We start from the raw sequence: 19,093 nt of genomic DNA, 5'->3' as shown, positions 1-19,093 counted from the left end.
GGCGGGAGACGCCGGGGGACTTTGTAGGCACGTTTCCGAATAAACTTTCCAATCGCAGGGGGTGCTGTTGCTGTACATTTTACGTAAAACTGAAAGTATCCCACGCCAGAGTGAAGCCAGCTTTTTGACAGCGGCAGCGTGTGTGTGTGTGTGTGTGTGCGCGCGCGCGCGTGTGCATTAAAGAGACAGGGGTTTATTTCCAACAGGTCTTCCCTAATTTCCTGAGAACGTCTGCAGAAAGGCTGGGGTGGGGGTGGGGGGGCTGTGGGCTTCACGGTGTACGCCTTGGCCCGGGTAGCAGGGGGAGCGCGGCCCTGACCCGAGGCGGTCACCCCACCACCACGGCCTTCCCGTTGCTCTTGCGAGCCAGTCGCTCTCTTCTCCATTCCGCATTTTCTCTGCCCGGGTAACGCACAGGAATAGTTGTGCTCTGTCCCTAAGAAACATTTTCTTTTCATTCCTCTGTGCTTTTGCAGTTGCTCTGGAGTGGGAGGGGGTGTGTCCATCCCTAGGACCAGGCTCCGGGACCTCCCGCGGCGCCAGGACCTCGTTCCCAGGGATTGGAACTCTCAGGACTACCCGTGCTTTGTCCTCTGGCCCGCGGCCGCTCGGAGAGGTGGACGCCTCGGCGCCTCCCTCGCCCGGGACCCGGAGCTCCCCTCCGGGTGCCGGGGCGTGCTCCCAGGTTGGCTGCTCGTTCTTATTTCTCGGCCTCTCTTTCCCCAACCTTTGGGAGCCTCGACTCCGGGCTTCTAGCTGCATCAAGACCCAATCTCTTGTAGGGGCGCTCAGTCCCCAGGCCCCCCTGCTCGGCCTTGGGGGCGCCCTCCAGCCCCTCCAGCCCAGGCCTGCACCGCCTCCTTCGCCCTTTTCCCCTCTCTCCAGGCTGCCTGGGCTCCAGGAGGCCCCAGCGCTGCCCTCCCGGACCTGCCACCCTCCAAACTTGGGCTGGACTCCGCTTCGCCGCGCGCTCCCTCCTACTTCCCCTCGCCCGCTGTGTAGCTGTAACTTGGAGGCTCAGCTCTCAACTTCGGGTTATTTTTCTTTGCTATCCTCTCTTTAGGCAAAGTTTCCCGAGCTCAGCCACAGGCTCAGGGCTTTCACTTCGGCCCCGGCTGTCCACACGCGGGGAGCGAGCGCGGCGGCGGCGGTGAGGGGAAGTGGGTGTGCGCACAGAGGAGGGTGTCCGGGAGCAACTCTACCTGGCTTCCCTCCGCCCGTGCTTCCCCGGCCCCAGGCTGCAGCCTCCCCGAACACTCCAGCTCAAAAAAAAAAAAAAAAAATCTTTCACTTTGGGGTGCACGTGCGGGTGGGGGGGAAGGGAGCACGTTTTGCTCCCTCCACCCCTACCCCCGCCGCCGCATTTTCCTCCCCGGCCACGCCACTGCTTCGGTGCTTGCTGCGGCCACTGGTGAGCCTGCGGCCCCAGCGCCCCCTCCCCTCCGCCTGCCCCTCCCCCGGGGGCCGCGTCTGGCGTCTGCGGAGCCCCCCGCCCCGCACCTCCCCCGCCCCGCACTGGCCATTGGCTTGTCCTGGTCTCTTTTTCATGTCCAGCCCCTGATGTGTGTCCATTGGTGTGAGCTTCCCCTTCCCTCCTCCCCTTCTCTCCTGCTCGCCCTGCCCATGTTTTGTGTGTCTCTGTCCATCCAGACTCCTGACGTTCAAGTTCGCAGGGACGTCACGTCCGCACTTGAACTTGCAGCTCAGGGGGGCTTTTTGCCATTTTTTTCATCTCTCTCTCTCTCTCTCCCTCTATCTCTCCTCTCTCTCTCTCTCTTTTTTTTTTTTTTTTTGCTTAAAAAAAAAAGCCATGACGGCTCTCCCACAATTCATCTTCCCTGCGCCATCTTTGTATTATTTCTAATTTATTTTGGATGTCAAAAGGCACTGATGAAGATATTTTCTCTGGAGTCTCCTTTCTAACCCGGCTCTCCCGATGTGAACCGAGCCGTCGTCCGCCCGCCGCCGCCCGCCGCCGCCGCCGCCCGCCCCGCAGCCCACCATGTCTCGCCGCAAGCAAGGCAAACCCCAGCACTTAAGCAAACGGGAATTCTCGCGTAAGTAACCCAATAATAGTAATAATAATTATTAATAATCACGAGGGCGCGCAGGACGAGAAGCAGGAGCGAGGGGGGAGAGAGGGGTGTGTGCATGAATTTAAAATTATTTTCTTTAGAAAAACCTCCGAGAGTCGGGATGAAAGAGATTAAAGGGAGGGAAAAAAACCCTAATTCCATCCCGAACCATAGCCGTACGTACTTTTGTGATAGCACGCACCTTTTAATTTTATTTTTTACAAAAATTTACTCCTTTTTCCTGCTTTCCGCTGCTTTATTTCGCTTTTCGAAAAGGAGTGTAATGATTTCCCCTCTAATTTTGCAAAATAATGAACAATGCTATGTGTGGATGCGAACAACTCTCATGCAAACCTAGGGGAGGGAACTGGAAGGAAAAGGGGGGTTGCTTCCACTCGTCGAAGGAAGGAAAACGGGGGAGGGGGCGGCTAATAGGGAACCCAAGCCTAAAAAAATATTCCCAGGGAGAAAAGAGGTGAAACTGGCCCTCGGACATCGGCGCGCTCACGGTAAAGTGTGCGCAGGGAGGAAAGTAGTCATCTCCACAATAGTGAGAAAGTGGGATTGTGGGAGGGGGCCCCGGGCACTCGGGAGTCTGCCGAGTGTGGAGAGGGGTCACGTCGGCAGGGAAAGCCGGACGACCGGGAAGGACCGGAGCCGCGGTCGGCGCTGCCGCCTTTTGTTCCGGCCCGAGGTGGCCGTTTGTCCCGCTGCCTTTTGTGCCGGCTCCTCGCGCTGGCCCTCCCGCGCCGCCGCCGCCGAAGGGCAGGAGCTAGGGCCGGGGGCGCGCTGAAGAGGGAGGGCGGGCGCCCCGGGCGCCGCCGCCGAGGCTGAGGCTGCCCGCCCCTCGCGGCCGAACCTTAGCGGCAGCGAGAAGACGTGCAAAATGAAATAAAATTAGATTAAAAATTAAATAAAACAGGGCAAGAGATTGTAAAATTTCTTGCACCCAAAACGGAGAAGCCAAACGCTCCGCCGGCCTTTTTCTGCAACGCTCTCCTCTTTGACTCTCCCCCAGTTCTCCCCCCGCCCCCCACCCCCCAGCAAAAATTTCATACTCTTTAGGTAGTGGGGGGAAAAATTACAATTACTCCTTTCCCAAAACCCCTTTAGTAGAGCAGTAGCGGCACGGAGAGGGAGCGAGGAACTCCCTCCTCTTACTATTTTTTGGAAGATTTTCAAAAAAAGTGGAAGTGGATTTTGATTGGGAAAAATCTCGTGTCTGAATGTTTACAAGCACCGCGTGTGCGGGAGCCTCCTGCCAACAAACAGACAGAGGACCGAGCGCGGCGCGGCAGCCTGGGAGCGGGCGGTGGCTGCGGCCGGGCCTCGCCGGGGCCTCGCCGAGCCTCGCCGCGCCCCCGCCCGGCCCGAGATCGCCCACCGGGCTCCTGGCGCCCGCCCGCCGGCACTGCGGCAGGCCGTACCGCGACTCCGCGCCGGACAGGTCCACAGTGCCCTCTCGTCCCCAGTACAATGCCCAGACCTCTTCCTAGCCAACCCGACTTCGAAATTGGCAGGGGAGAAACTCGGCTTCGCAAAGCATTTTTATCTTGCAAAGCTACTGAAAAAGTGCGTTCTGTCCCCCTCCTCGACCCCCGCGTCTCCTGTCCACAGCTTGGGACGGTGAGGAGGTCACCACGTGCTTTCCTTGCCTCCCTCCCACCGGGTCTGGCCCCCGGCCCCCCGGCTCCCGAGCACTTAAGCCAGGTAGTGGTGGGTGGGGTGGATGGGTGGGGGTCGGCAAGGGAGTAGTATATTCGAGTATGCGTACACCATGTCCTCTATCCCGGGCCTGGCTCGGTTGGAGGTTGGGGGGTGGGAATCCTTGTGAGCCTCTCTAAGGGGTGAGTGAATGGCTGTCTCCTGGCTAAAAGAGCGCGTCTGGACAGTCGGGCGGTGGGCGCTTAGGAAAGTTTGTTAGTGAGAGAAAGAAAGACGTGAGAGGGCCCATATCCTTTCCCTTCCTCACTCATGACCCTTATTTTATTTTTTGGTGTAATTTTAAAGGACCACCTAAACCCAGTTCTGTATTTTTTTAAAGGGGTGGGAGTGCTGCGCACAGTGAATTGAATTTTTCACTGGGCCCTGGAACTTGTCACACACTTTGGAAGCTCCCCCGCCCCGGCACGTTGCGGGGCCCTCCCTCTCCCCACCCCCGCGCATCCCTCGCTCGCCGCTCTCCCCCGCCCCCCACTCCCCCGGCTGCGCCGGATGCGGAGCAGACGCGGCGCGCGGCGGTGTGAAGTTACAGCCCGGCCAGGTACCGGCGGGGAGGAAGGGCAGTCTTCGCAGGACTCGGGAAAGCCGGGCCCTCCTTTGGAAGGATGCATTGGGGGCTCAAAGGATGGACTGAGACCTGCAGTCCTGGCTGCACCTTTCCCCCCTTCCTGAGTCCATCTCGGGATACTCCTGGCTGGGTGGGTTAACCTCCCTCTTCCCCCGTTTCAGTGAGGGCTTTAGGTTACGCGACCGGCTTGGAAGGGGGTGCGGGGGTCACTTCTTTTACTGGGTGCGAAGAGGGGGCGGGAGACATTCGGTTCTTCTGGACGCCCCCCTCCCCCCATCCTCCGCTCCTTGAGCTGAATGAGAGCCGTTCGGTCGCTAGGAGGCAGAACAAGATCAAGAAAGCTCAGCGAACTTGAACCTGTACCACATTCACCCCCCCCATCCCCCGCCCAGCGTTTCTCTGCCGGGGAGGGAAGAGCTTTGCAAGGGTGGGGGTGGGGGGAACCGGACGGTTAGGCAGCGTTCCCTTTCTCCCCCCATCACCCCTTATGTCTTTGTTCTTCATTTCGACTTTAAAAATGCTTCAGGCCGGGGCTGCGGAGAAGCACCCCGGTGCGTCGACACCCCCGGCTGCCGAGAGCGGAGCGGGGTGCAGTTCTCGTTTTCTTTCGGGGCGGGCATTTTTGATAGGGAGGAAAGGGGAGTGCGCCCTCTCCGGCTTCGGGGCGAAGCCAAAGGACAGGATCCGGCAAGTTTGCTCTTAGGCTCCAGGTTCACTTCTTCCACCCCCTCACCCCTCGCTCAAAGCACGGACCGCGGCGGCCACCGCGGGCTTTCGGAGCGACTGGGCAGCCTGACCCCTGGTTCCCCCGCCTCCTACAGCGCTCGCTTCGGAGCCCGAAATCACAACAATAGTAATAGTTATCATCATAATGATGCGGGCAAGCAGCGTCATTAATAATGAATAACCGCAGCCGCCGCAGCGCTGCGCACATCGGTGCCCAGTATTGCGGGAGAAATGCTTTCGCAGAGATCTCCCAAAGTAAAGTGTGAGCCAGAGGACACAAAATGTGTTTCAGGAGCCGGGCTTGAGGTGTACGCGGTGACTCCAAGACTTCACCAGGTTAACCAGCCGAGATTTTTAAGCCTCACGTGCTATTTCTCCCAACTGGCGGGCCCCCCGGAACCTCAGCAGCCGGCGGGCGAGCTGGATGGGCGTGGAGGCTGCAGTCGGGGCCCCTGGCCGCCCGCCGCCTCTCGGCCCCGGGTTCCCGGCCCCTCGGCCCCAAAGCCGCTGCTGCACGTGTTCTCAGGGAGCGCGGCCGGAGCCTGCAGCCAGCACGCTGTTCGCTTTGTGCCTCGGAGTCCCGGTGCCCAACTTCACTTTCTGCACAGCCCGCCCCTGCCGGGCCCCCTGCTCCGGGCCTATCGTCCCTGCCACCGCTTTTGTTTCTTTGCTTTTCCTCTCAGCATTTCAGTCTTGGTTTGCTTCCTTACCTTGTTAAGATAATCAAAGGGAAAGACTTGGAAAGAAAACTTGAAGGCAGATCTCTTTTCCCCTTCCCCTCCCCCAACGGCCCTTGTTTCCCTTGCTCCTTCTGTACATTTCTTCTAAGGATATTTTTTTTTTCTTTTTAAATTTATTCCTTTGCAACAGCAGAGAGGAAAGAGATCTCAGTCAGCCGTATTGAGACATTTCAGACTGTCTTGCTGTTTCAACGCAGAAGCGTTTTATTTTCTATTTCTTTTTCCTGTAGAGAATTTGCCCACTCCCTTCCACTTCAATCCTGAACTCCCCGCTTTGTAGCCGCTGCTTAGGCCGGAGCTTAGAAACGATGGTATTGTGGGGGGCGAAAGAGGATGGAGTTGAATTGAAGGAGGGGGTAAAATCGCTGAGGTTAGGAATATTTTTAGGGAAAGGAATTTGCATTAAAATACAGAGAAATTATCTGATGCCCAGAAAGAAAATGTTGATTGCCACTGAGAAAAGATGTCAATGCAAATCAGTAGACTACACCAAGAGAATTGTGTTTTCATATTTTCTTTGTGCCCTACTTCGTCTGATTTTTAATAATATGACAGCAATAGTAAGAACACGTTTTGGTATATCTCTGAACATCACCAGCCAAATGTTTTGCAGGGAGCCCAATGTTAAACGTATTTCATACATTAGGATATAATTCTTGTTAATTAGCAATAATTTACCTTAAGAGCATAGAAAATGTTGAGGTTACAGGTTTTATATCTGTACATTTGATCATCTTGTTATTTTCAAGAACTTTGCCTTCTATAAAATTAATTAGGTGAAATGTGGAGGTGTAATCAGCAACCTCTGAATTACCACTTCATTTCCTGGTTTTGATTGTAAATCAGTTCAGTCACTACATTTAGAAGACTTTAACCAAGTCTATTCTGTACCACATTACCTTTAACTGTTTGATACCTAGGAGAATATTTCCATTTAATTCCAAATATTTCTGCTTTCAGGGCTTGGGAATAAAAAAATGAATCTTAACAGTGGAGTTTTTAAAAAATGTTTTTTGCAAAGAGTCTGTGTACTACTAACTTTAGTAAAATAAAATATTTTTCCTGAATCTTTCTTCAGTCTGTAAATCTCAGAACTTTTATTAATGCTGAAAAACAACAACAACAAAACCCCCCCAAATTTGTTGGTGTTTATTTAAAATCCTTAATTCAAATAGCAGGGATCTGGGAGAATGACTTCCCTATTCAGCTCCTCACTTGGTCAAAATGAAAGCAAATGTAGGAGAAAAATGACATAGAGGCATAATGCATAAGCACTTCCGTTCGTGTCCTTTTATTTGAAAAGTATTCATGTAGATTCTCTATTGTATTTATCTTTTGGTCAGTGTGTTGGGCAAAGAAACATAAGTGCTTACCTTGCTGTCTTTATTAGTAGGAGTATAACCTTCATATTCCTGTGGTGACCTTATGTTAAATTAGGAGGAGTACCAGAGGCTAGAAATTATGACATGTCCTACTTGAGCACAGGTGCAGCTAGGCAGGGCTCTCTCAATATTATTTCACCCAGCACATCTGGGAGTTACTCCAGATCTTCCCCCTCAATATTCAGCCTGGGTAGGGTTGAAATAAATTTAACCTGAGTTCACTGGATTTTTGCACTTTATCAAAATCTGTTCCAATATTCTACACTCAAATTAAAATCTATTTTTTGATTCTCTGTGGCTTTAAGTTCATTAAATGTGAAATTGGCAGCTTGCTAAAGAAGGTCAGACTGATTAACTGTTTAAGACTTGTACATTTTCTGCTTCAGTTTTATAAACTGGCAGCATCCTGGATGTGTTTTGTATTTTGTGATTTTTTTTTTTTTAAATAGAGTAAGCTTAAGGTTTCAGGAACAGAGACTTACCAACTCTCTTTTCCCCTTTGTAAGGTTAAACAATGATAGAAACTGCTCAAATAGATGCTGAAATATTTTGGTGCAAAGTTTTTTTTAAAAAAAGGAAACAGGAATGAAAGACATATCTACCTTGTTATACCATCGCTGGTGATTATGTGTGCAGAAATAGCCCTATAATGAAGTGTTTTAGAGCTCATTCAGAAAATTAGTCAACTTTGACAACATTAGGTAAAGTATTTCAAGTCTAAAAGAAAGGACTTCTCAACCTTGTTCTGAAATGTGGCATTTGCTTGACCACATTTCTGATTTTTATGTGATGGGGGCCACCAAGTGCAAACATGTTTAGAATATTTTAGGCTTTCTTTCTTCAGAATGAAAAAATGACTAATTGGCTTATTTCCTTAAGTACTCAAAAGTATCCCATTTAGCTAATGTGTCCAAGAAGAATTGCCAGTGAATTTGGGATTTCTTTGATTTTTGTGGCACTGCTGAGAGAGAGACCAGAAGGGTTTTTGGCAGTGTGAGTTACGCTGTGTTATGATTATTATTTAGATCCGTTTCACGGGTGAATGCAGTCGTTTTCTTATTCCCGCGGTGTAAACGTGGCACATTTTCTGTGTGATGTAGTAGCTTTCTAATTTATAAAACTATGTCTCTGTATAACTTAGGAGTGTATACGTTCACACACAAAGGGTGTGTGTGTTTATTCACCTCTCCTTTTATTCTTTGGCACAATAGACAACTTAGTCTATAGGAAAAAAGAAACTTGGTTTCCATCTGTGTTTTTACAAAAAAATTTTTTGGGGGGGTAGTTATTATTTAAGTGTTCTTTATGTCCCCTGCGTTAACTTTATTTAACACATTCTTCCCAAACTCACAAGCCAGACACATCGGTAGTATGTGTATATGTGTTTGTGCGTATTTCTGGAGTTCTGAAAGTTAGACTTGAAATATATGATGATTTATTTAAATACATGAAGATTTGCCTCATTGATAAATTTGCTTTCTTGCTGACCACCTCCACAGCTTTGTACATTTTAGGTGTTCACATTTTCTGGGGATTAGATGGAGGAGCCTAGAAATATACTTTATATAATGTGGTGGGATGGGATGGGGTTGATAACATATATCCCCCTTTTCTCTCCTTTCCAGCAATCTAATAATTGTGCTTTTGTTTCTCCAACCACAGCCGAACCTCTTGAAGCCATTCTTACAGATGATGAACCAGACCACGGCCCTTTGGGAGCTCCAGAAGGGGACCATGACCTCCTCACGTGTGGGCAGTGCCAGATGAACTTCCCATTGGGGGACATTCTTATTTTTATCGAGCACAAACGGAAACAATGCAATGGCAGCCTCTGCTTAGAAAAAGCTGTGGATAAGCCACCTTCCCCTTCACCAATCGAGATGAAAAAAGCATCCAATCCCGTGGAGGTTGGCATCCAGGTCACGCCAGAGGATGACGATTGTTTATCAACGTCATCTAGAGGAATTTGCCCCAAACAGGAACATATAGCAGGTAAATGAGAAGCAAGGAGAAAAGCTGTTTGCATGTTTTCTTTTCATTTTCAGAGGCGCTGTAGCCAAGCACTAAGGAGTGGTGAAGTGCTTTCTGTATTTCTCCATGTGACTGTCCATGACAGCCCTGTAATGTTAAAATAATCGTTCCTATTGCTTACGTCCAGAACACAATATAAAAATAAATATTTTCCACTTCACTGAGTCAGATGTAGGCGGAATAGGTACACACACCTGATACCCTCCCTCTGGATCTGCTGATTCTGAATTTCTTTCCTTTTTTCGCCCCTTCTCATTTTAAAGCATTGAACCATACTACACCTAGCCAAATTTCCAATGTTCATTTCTAGTCTGGGGGACAAGTCAGAAATGAAGTGGCCATATAGGCATTTATAATTTGGCCAATGACCTGTTTTGAGTCAGAATACCTGGCCAGGCCTCCTTAGGGGTACAGTTAGTTCTGCAGGCTTCTGTGAAGTGGGCTGGACTGGCAGGCATTTTGGAAAGGGTGGAAAGAGTTAAGTGAGCTTCAGGTCTAGCCTTGGATCCATATTGGCTGTCAGCCCGTATGGGGCTGTAATTAAACACAGCCCCGTGTTGGGATGACACCGTGACCTTGACTTTAAGATGCCATTTCGACTGGCCAGGCCAGAGTAGAGAGGGCAGTTGCTGAAGCGCACAGACATGCTTACTCGAAAAGTTTAAGGGCATGTTGGAAATTTCAAAAGGTTGGTTTGACAGGAACGGCTGCTCCCTGCAGCCTGCCTCCTCAGCTAAATGATAAATGCTTCTCTGTGCTCTCTCTTGTCTCTGATGTGGTTTTGACAGATGTATCTTGATTTTGTTTGTGGTTTACACAACCACATGTCACCCTTACAAATGTCCAGTCCAGACTTCCACTGTTTCTGCTATAACACAATGCAAAAATTCTCTTGGAAAAATACAATACATTCAGTAGCTCTCCTTCATTTGGTTAATTTTAGCAGAGAGGTAGCTAGGTGTGTGGGTTTCTCAGCAGCTCCAGGGAAAAGGAATTAACGGCTAACAGAGGGACTTACGTCCCTGCTCTAAGTGATAAACAGCAAGACAGTATAGTGGTCCTTAGCACACTTCTTGTGCAACAGCAGTGATTTAACACGTAAGGCAAAGTGGATGTAGATTCTGTGGTGATAGAAACGGCTTGCCTGTTGGTGGATCACTTTTCCTTTATTTTCCCCTATCCCCTCCTCCAAAGACAGGAGATTTGTTCACTTTTAGGGAAGATAGTGCATATAATCAATTGATTCACTGGAACTTGTGTCTCTGACCTAGTTTGACCACAAAGTTGAACTGTAGTAGGTCAGTGGTCCAGAGGGGATTAAGTGTCGTATTATTTCTTTTCTCCCCCTCTGGAATTTGATCATTAAGCTCAAATGTGGCATTTCTTTCTTTCTTTTACTTTTAAACGCTTCCTGCAATAGTATTCAGATACTTTTCCTTTAGTGAAATGAAAAATCTGCTCCCAGGCAAGCTGCATTTACAAAATATTTTTCTCGAACCCACCACATTTAACTGATGTGACGTGTAGGTTAAGATTCTATTTCCCCTCTTCCTCCCATCCCCCAGTAGGATATGGCAATGACCATTTCCATGTGCTGTCTTGTGACTGGAAGGAAAATGAACAGAAGTGTAAGGCATGATTAATGAAGCAAGAGCAAGCGGAAGGGGATTTGTCATCTTTGGAGATCCAAAGCCTTTCTAAATCACCAAATATGGAGTAACACTTGCGTGATGTAACATCGTATTTACATATCGAGCTGCCCGTTTAAAAGACAAAACACAGTGTCTGTCAAGCAAGAATTAAAACCACACTTCTTACTGAGGTCCCAGATAGGTTATTCAGTCTCAGATTAAGCAGCTCGGAAATTCGGTGCTTCTGTACTTAGAGGAAGAATCTAAAAGCTGAGGGAAGGCCCGATAGTAGAGGCTTTTTGCTGTTACAGTTGTGAATCTGTGTAGGGAAAGAAAAGATATTTCCCTTAACTCTCTGGTTGTCATAAAGGTTCTATTATTATTTTTTAAAGAACTAGTACAAAACAGAGCCACAGAAGCCAAAACAAAGGGCAACTTTAAAATATGTTTTATAAGGCTGATACGAAATAATCTCACTGAGACAAAAAGCTGTCCAAGTGAGGTATCTAAGATATTCAATGGGTGCACAAGTGCTCAGCCCAGGTGAGGTAAACCTTGCATGCGTGAATAATTACAAAACCTTGATTCCTTTCATTGTGTTTAATCAACTGTTCCCACCATGGAATTGGCTGAACATAAATAGCATGGTCACATCTCAAAGCGAGATGTCAGTAACTAGCATCATGACTTCTCATAATTCACAGTAATGAATTAAGAGTTTCCTATGGTGAAATTAACATTCTACCATTGCACGTAAATTAAGGTGCCCTGGTCCTCAGGTGCCTCTGAAGCGAAGTTCTGGAAGGTGGCTGTGTACTCCCAGCCCATTTCTCTCAAGCACGTCTTCAGAATTCCAAGTCTGCTTTTCTCTTTATGGTGAGGAAGGAAACAATAAGAGTAATCATTCAGTAGATATTTGAATTGTGTCACAAAAAGAAAGGAGAAGCAATGCCCTGTATTAGGAAAGAGATATATTGATGAATCTCTAGAAGAATATGTTTGGCAACCACATAAAAGGTAGTCATTTAAGTGCGCTGTGTAGGAAAGGCTTTATTAAAGTGATGGAAGTTGGATTTGAGCTCACTGTGTGCTCTGTGCCATTTTATAGGCAGGAAGCAGGAATAAAACAGCGACAGATCTTCCTGAGATAAATAAAGCCTAGAATTCGGGGCTTTCAAATAGGAATATAAGGTAGAGCTCTTTAAATCTTCAGTAAATGGTATGCATTTTGACTGTCCATAGGCCTCTCGAAGCTGAGTATTTTTTAGAAAGGATGATTTTTACCTGGCAAATAGATGGGTATGTGCCCATCACTTCACGCATGTACACATGTTAACTACACACATATACAATGATCAGGTTGCTTGTATCACTTTATTCAAATAGCCAAAATATTATATGACTGTGATTCATTGAGACCACTGAAATAGTGTTAATTTAACTGGAAATGAGCAGGTTACACTGTGTGGGGCCCAGTTCATCAATTTGTGTGTCAAATATCCACCATCAGATATCAGCAGCTTTTGACTGGCAGCCAGGGCTTTTAATAGGGGCTCGGTTTTGTTTTCTATTCTCTTATTTTTTGATGGGGGAAATATTCATTGGAGATTAGTGAATGTAAAACTGCTGTTCACTTGTAGAAAAGGCCAAAAAATATTATCCCACAGTATCAGAATGGAGGGTTTGGGTTATTGCACATGGAAATCTTTAAATTAGGATTGGGCTGTCATAAATTAGGATTTTTGAGAAAACGGGAGAAAATATGATAAGTTCTATAAAATTTAGTACAGTCTACTACTACCATTTTTTCCTCCTTAAAATCATGAACAGAGATATTTATATCAGGGTATTTAAAAATTATTTGTCTAGACAACACACTCATATCTAGGCAGTAACATGTGAGACAGAGAGATATCTAATGAAGGGAGAAATACTAATTCAGAACAGAAATACACTAGCATGTTACTTAAAGGTAAATCAAGTATAACATACTTAGGCTTTTCAGAATTTAGGAAATCAACTTGCCTTTTCTCTTTGTGCCCATTCTAATTCTTTCCTAGTTCAGACTGAACAGGAGGATGTACTTGCATGCTTTACAGTATAATTGTAAATGAGACCATAAATTATAGTATCCTATTATGACTCCTTATTTTTCACTTTTCTTTATTTGTGTGATTCTGAATAAAAACTACTGACTGCTGAAGTGAATTTTTAGTATGGCAGCAACAACAACATCTCCCCCCTCTGACATACTGATTAACATTTTATTTACCTTCAGAACCCACGGACCAGAGAATATTGTTTCCTAGTAAATTCCGAGGATTTTCACTGGCAGCCTGTGTTTGTGGGACCACTACCCAGACTCATGTTCATGAGACTAGGAGTCCTATGTACAAGCTGTATTTGTAAATAAGACAGAGAAAGGTTGTGAACTGGCAGCTTGGATGTTTTGTCAAAGTGCAATGTCAGAGAAACTCTTTCTAAGACAAATTGTAAATAGAACTGTCACAGTGATTGCATGATTGAGCTGCAGAAGTGTCTTACAATTGTTGGCATTGTCAGAGGACTTTTGAAAGCTTAATTAAACACAGTGGCCCACATGGCTGCTAAATTTACTTCGGAAAGCCAAAAAGAAAAAAAAAAATCTAAAAGGTGGAAGATCCCAAAGATCCCAAGTTCTTCAGACAGTATCCTTTCGGTGACACAGAAAAGATGCATTGTGTATTTTCCTAGTTGTCTTTTATAAATAATCGTTTTGAGAATAGGGCCACGTGATATGAAGATCATCCTGTGTGTGATGTGGCGATTGTGTTAGTTTTTCTGTCTCCTGCTGTTACAGACAGTTAATGTAAAAATGGCCTTTTATTGGAAACACAAATATGTATTCACTTCAAGAACAGGAGCAGAGGGAGAAAGTTTCCCTCCCATTCTCTGTGTTTATTCAGTGAAAACTTAAAAAAAACAGTGCTGTAATTTCTTAAATCACCCCATTCCTTGTTGTGTTGCAAGTTGTGACTTTTAATTTAAAGGATCTGAAATCTGTTTTGTACACCTTTCTCCTGCTGAATGTGGCATTTAATGGTGGAGCTGCCCATGGGCTGGAAGAATGCAACTGGGTGTGGAAACGGACAGGCAACGTCAGGACAGCAAACCTTCAGCTCAGGGAAGAGGCGAGTTGGATGCATACTAATGGCACATTTTAGAGTCCTGGAAAATCATTAATTTCACACTGCAGCGTCAACGTAGTTTGACTAATGTGGGAGGACTAATTGGAGGACATAACAAACATGCAAATCCTAGGGAAGCATTTTTCAGAATTTCATGATTTCTTTGTGAAAGTGTTTACTAAAGGAGAATAGATGAATGGTAGCTTCCCACATTAGTCAGGGAGAAAGGAAGAAAGTTTGGCTGTTCTTTGGGGGAAAATCTGAAATTTAACTGAAGTAGCGCAGCGAGGGAGATGCAACGAGATTGTGTCATTCGATGTTAATTTAATCTACTGTGGTTGGTCTGTTCACTCCCTTTATTGCACAAAGAAATCATTTGACAAAATTTACCCCAAGCCCAAGTCTGTTTTTACAGACAGTAGTCCCAGCTTTGTGCAATAAAAAGCACTTAGCATCAAGCTGGACCCAGCCTGGCACCTTGCCACTTTTTTAGCAAGAGATTTAATCACCAAGGATCTTTAGTACCTTTCTGCTTGTTCAGATTTCATTTGGGTCATGGTTATGTCAGCACTGTTGTTATTACAAGGATTAAAAAAATTTTTTTTTAAACTTAGTGCCCATTTTTAACATCTCAAATCAAGCAGGTTTTTATTTTATGTGTCAATTTGGAGGACATTAATAAAGTTCATAAAATATGTTCAGACTATATAATTTAATGGATAATGACTAGTATTTTTTATTTGTAATACAAATAGAAAATTGGCCATTGTATCCCTCACTCCTCTGGTTCTTTCCTCCTACCCAGGTAGATCCGCAGCCCCCCCCAACTGCCTCTCCCCTTTCCTTCCAGGGTATAGCGCTCTGGCCAATATCAGTAAATTTACCTTTGTAATTTGCCATGTAGTTTTTACAACAATGACCTAATTAATTTGAGCATGAACCATATTATTGCTACTAGAGTCATTTTCTGTCACAAACTTAATTTCCAGGAAATGTAACCTGACGAATAAGAATGCTCTAGCTCTCCACATGTGCTCCTAGAGACCAGAGGCAGATTTAAAATAATAATCATAAAAAAATGCCAGCATTATTAAAGCCAGTATGCTTGATGCCAAACTCAATTTGAAGCCAGTAAACATCAGACTGTATTTCTAATCAGTTTTAGAATGTAACGTAGTCCATATTGGGTTCACTGGAATTTGTCTTCCTGCTTTTTTACTGGCCAGCTGCACTCCCTATGCATTTTTAAAACATTTCAGCAAAGGCTTTTGCTGTTCTTAGCAGGGTTCGTAACTTGGGGTCTGTTTCTGAGCTCATTCGTCATTCTGTGATGGCATTGAGTTAGGTTGGCAAGGGAAGGATTTGAGGCCATGGGGGGTGGTGAGGTCACTTCTGACCCCAGCAGGGAATAGGTGAGCTTCATTTGCCTTTACAATAGACACAGAGTTACTGCACCTTGGAGGAGCTCTCAGGTGCCGCTCAGATGGGCGCATGTAAATGCCCTGTCAGATGCGGAGCCGGAATATTAATGCTTCTTCCACCACCGAACCATAATAAAGCTGTACACAGCCAGCTTAATATGCAGCTAGTCTGGGGAATTGTGTAAACTTAGATAGCCCAGTGTGAAAGACAGCGATGTAAAAATGCTCTATATGCCACAGTTTCCATTCTTGTTCTTTGATCTATAGCAAAATGAAAACATCATCCTTTCCTCCTCTTGGAGTTGTCTCCCCAACTCTGCCACCTCCCAATCCACCACCAGAATTTTTTTGCATGTGCTCGTATGGAGAAATGCAACATAATTTGTTTCATATGGTTAATTACAGGCGTTTGAATATTTAAAATTTTAAATAGCCACAGTTCCAGCTTTTCCTGTTAAAAGTATGTGATTTGAACAAAGGGTGTACAGTGTAAATATTTGTGGTGATTTGCAGCACCCCTCTTACTCCATTAAACACACACAGGCACATGCACACACATTCAGTTTAAATCGAGTGCTGACTTGCTGGACTTCTGTATCTTCATTTGTAGTTTTTTTTTGAAACCAACTCTCAACTGGAGCTCCCTTAAAATATTTTACCATTATTTTTGAGCTCACTCTTGCTTCAGGTTTTAAAGAGGATTTTTGTAATGTGTTCATTTAACAGAATCAACAGCTGTCAGAACCAGTTGTGGTAAATCCACAAAACGTACAAAGAAAAATACACACGTTTCCTGAAACAAAACACTTGGAAAAATAAGCTGCCAAGAACTGGCGAATGAGAAGTTTGCAGACAGGGAACCGGAGTGTTTCATCTCTGGGCTCACCCTAGAGACCTCTCGGAGCGGATCTGATGCAATGCCGCTGGAAGCTCTACCTGAGCAGGTTGCTGCTCTGAGCTAGTGTGCTGAGCACAAGGACCAGGCTCACTCCCTCTGCCGCCCTCCTTTTTCCTTTTTGATCTCTTTAGAAAGATAAAATACCAAGTTCTTAGAGTGCTCAACAACAAATTATATCCACTAAAGGTGAGACGATCAGGTTTAAACTTCCTGTAAAGGAGGCAAGAAGGCGCCCTGAACACCCTTTTCCAGATAGGGTTGGCAGCCTGTTATGCAGAGTTGAATTGGGCCGCCAGGGAATTCCCAGGGGGAACCTGGAGCAGGCATGTTGATGAAGGGGATACCTGGGGACCTTTGGTCACTCACAATGAGTTTCTGTTTGTATCTTCCCTCTTGTTAGCATTGGCAATGAACAATTACACCTACAATTTGATCTTAGTTTTAGATAGAGGCGAGTCCACTGATTAAAAAATCCCATTAAAATGAAGAATGGAATTATTGTGAAACCTGCAAAGGTGCTTTTGAAAAGAACACAGGTGCTGTTGTGTCCCACCCCTTCTATTTTCTTGTTGAACTTTCTAAAAAACACAAGGAAGCCTTCTGCTAAAGCATCGGGGCATTTAAATTTATATTCATCAGTTGTTCATTTTCTTGATATATATTGATGCATAAAAACTGCAAAAAAAAATCGGATCTGTTAATTTTTAGGGAAATAAGGTGTAGCTTGGATTCTTAGCTTACCCAGAGCACAAGGCACTATATGCCACGTCTGATCTTTCACATTTCAAATATGGGATTTCTCTTTGGGCCGCAAAACAAACAAACAAACAAACAAACAAACCCTGAAACATTTCCCTTTACCTGCTCAGGTGATACCACGATTCCATGATATATTTACACTTTAAGGGGCAGCTCGTGATGAGGCACTGCCTGCTCATTTTGGCCCCCGCCCCAAGTTTTTGAGTTCACAGTTAAAACAATACACTAACCAATGTTAAATTTAAATCTCATGATTTTTCTCTCCTACTCCATCCCTTCCTAAGATTAAAAAAATTATTCTCTTACACTTAAAAGTGAACATTGGCTACTGAAGAATGATTTAAAGCCTGAGAAAAAATTTTAATAATAAATCGTAACCTTCTCATGTTATGTTTTTGTTATGTTAAGGGGAAAAATCAATAAGGAAAAATTTAATTCTGATAAAGATACTCTTGGATCTTTGAAAACAACTGCTGTCCTTTTAACTAAAACATTTGAGCAGCTTCAAAGACTATGTATTTCTTCTGATCTTGGAGCTGTGTGACTGGTAGCAAGAAAGAAAAAAATCTTATTCTACATACAAGTGGATTGCTTAACAAGTCTGCACAGACACGTACTTGTTTGTACAATAGAGATAAAAATTCCTGTATAAAAATAATTCAGCTGCTGACAGCAGGCATTGTTGTTGGACCTGTCTTTTGTGCCTGTCCCAGCTCTGGGCCCCCTCCCTTCCTATCTGCTTGGGGCAGCTTGCTGCCTGCAGACTCCTGACCAGAAGTTAATTGCTGTATATTAAATATACAGGTATTGTATCTAAAGAGGAATATCTCAGACCTTCCTATATGCATCACACTCTACTTCCTGATGTGACTGCAGCCTTGCCAGCAGGGGGGTGGCAGGCGAACGGCTCTAATAGGGAAAATGACTTGGAGGCAGTTAGGGGAAATTTGGCCTTCAAGTCCCATTTGCTCTGCAGTGTAGCATCGGTTTCTAAACTTTTGTTTTTAATCTAATTCTGATTTACTCTGTCACATCCCATATCAACCCTCATTGAACTCTGCTCGTGTAGAGTAACATTAGTGTCAAACGGAATTGGGCAGGACCGTGGACCTGTGGCTCATACAGATGGTTGTGGATATGGGTTACATGCAGCTCTGCATCCTATTCTTTCTAATAAATGTTAAAATGTGGCACGTTTCCGAGAAGGGCCCACGGATAAGAGAGTCAAGGGATCAGGGTAGTACCTGAGTTTTTTCTCCCCTTTTCCCTCCTCCTCTTTCCTACTTCCTCCATAGACCTGTATTGCAGGTGAGATCAACTCTAGAATAACATCTGAGGCTGAGTGGGGGTGGGGGGGGGGTGGTGGCGGAGCAGGAGAGGGGCGGCAGAGAGAAGTTACTGGAGTATTTTCAATAGGGGTTCAAACACAGTCACCAAAGCAGAGAGCCCTTTGGGTCCAGCAGTGGAGCAGTAAGCACAGGTACGTGGTCCTTTCAGAGGTGTTGCTCCCTGTCTGACTTGTACACTTGCACAGAGAGGACGGACACACACTTTGGTGCTTTCACCTGCATTGGGTGTTTGGGATGGGGGGAGAGGAGGCCTTTCCTGGGAACTCTATAACTAGAATTTCTAAAATGTCATGAGGTTAGTAGGTATGAGTTAACATTCCAGGGGTGAGTTAGATTCTTCTGTAGACTGGTAATTGGGAAGCATGAAAATTCAAATTCCCACGATACTAATAACTGGGATGGGTGGGGTGGTGGTGGGTGGACGCCACAACTTTTTGAACGTCAGCTGATATAAAAGCTGCCAGGGCAGGATGGGGGAACCCCCAGGAAGATAAATATCCACCGACAGGATTTTCGCTCTTCAGAAGTAAACCAGATCTCCCTCCCCTGCCTCATATGCTCTCCTTTCTTGCTCTTTTCCCTTTGGAAGCAGAAACTTCTAAAATGAATGCCACTCCAAGCCGA

General features: G+C 45.7%; 1 protein-coding gene across 24 annotated transcripts in view; it reads left to right on the top strand.

Moving 5' to 3' along the window:
• Window positions 1-255: 255 nt before the first annotated feature.
• Window positions 256-19,093, top strand: part of BCL11A (BCL11 transcription factor A) — a 97,256-nt gene continuing 78,418 nt past the window's right edge. For 9 of the 24 annotated variants that reach the window (XM_053923723.1, XM_053923719.1, XM_071221558.1 and 6 more), the window contains exons 1-2: window positions 4,292-4,338; window positions 8,876-9,205. In XM_053923723.1, coding sequence (XP_053779698.1) covers window positions 8,977-9,205 — 229 coding nt within the window. In that variant the 5' untranslated portion in view covers window positions 4,292-4,338; window positions 8,876-8,976. The other 15 variants (XM_053923720.1, XM_053923714.2, XM_053923712.2 and 12 more) reach the window with 11 other exon arrangements.

Source organism: Desmodus rotundus, chromosome 5 (genome assembly GCF_022682495.2).
Source record: "Desmodus rotundus isolate HL8 chromosome 5, HLdesRot8A.1, whole genome shotgun sequence".
In the NCBI taxonomy this organism is placed as follows: domain Eukaryota; kingdom Metazoa; phylum Chordata; class Mammalia; order Chiroptera; family Phyllostomidae; genus Desmodus; species Desmodus rotundus.
Note: the sequence above shows the minus strand (reverse complement) of the source record. Positions and strands in the feature narration are given on the sequence as shown.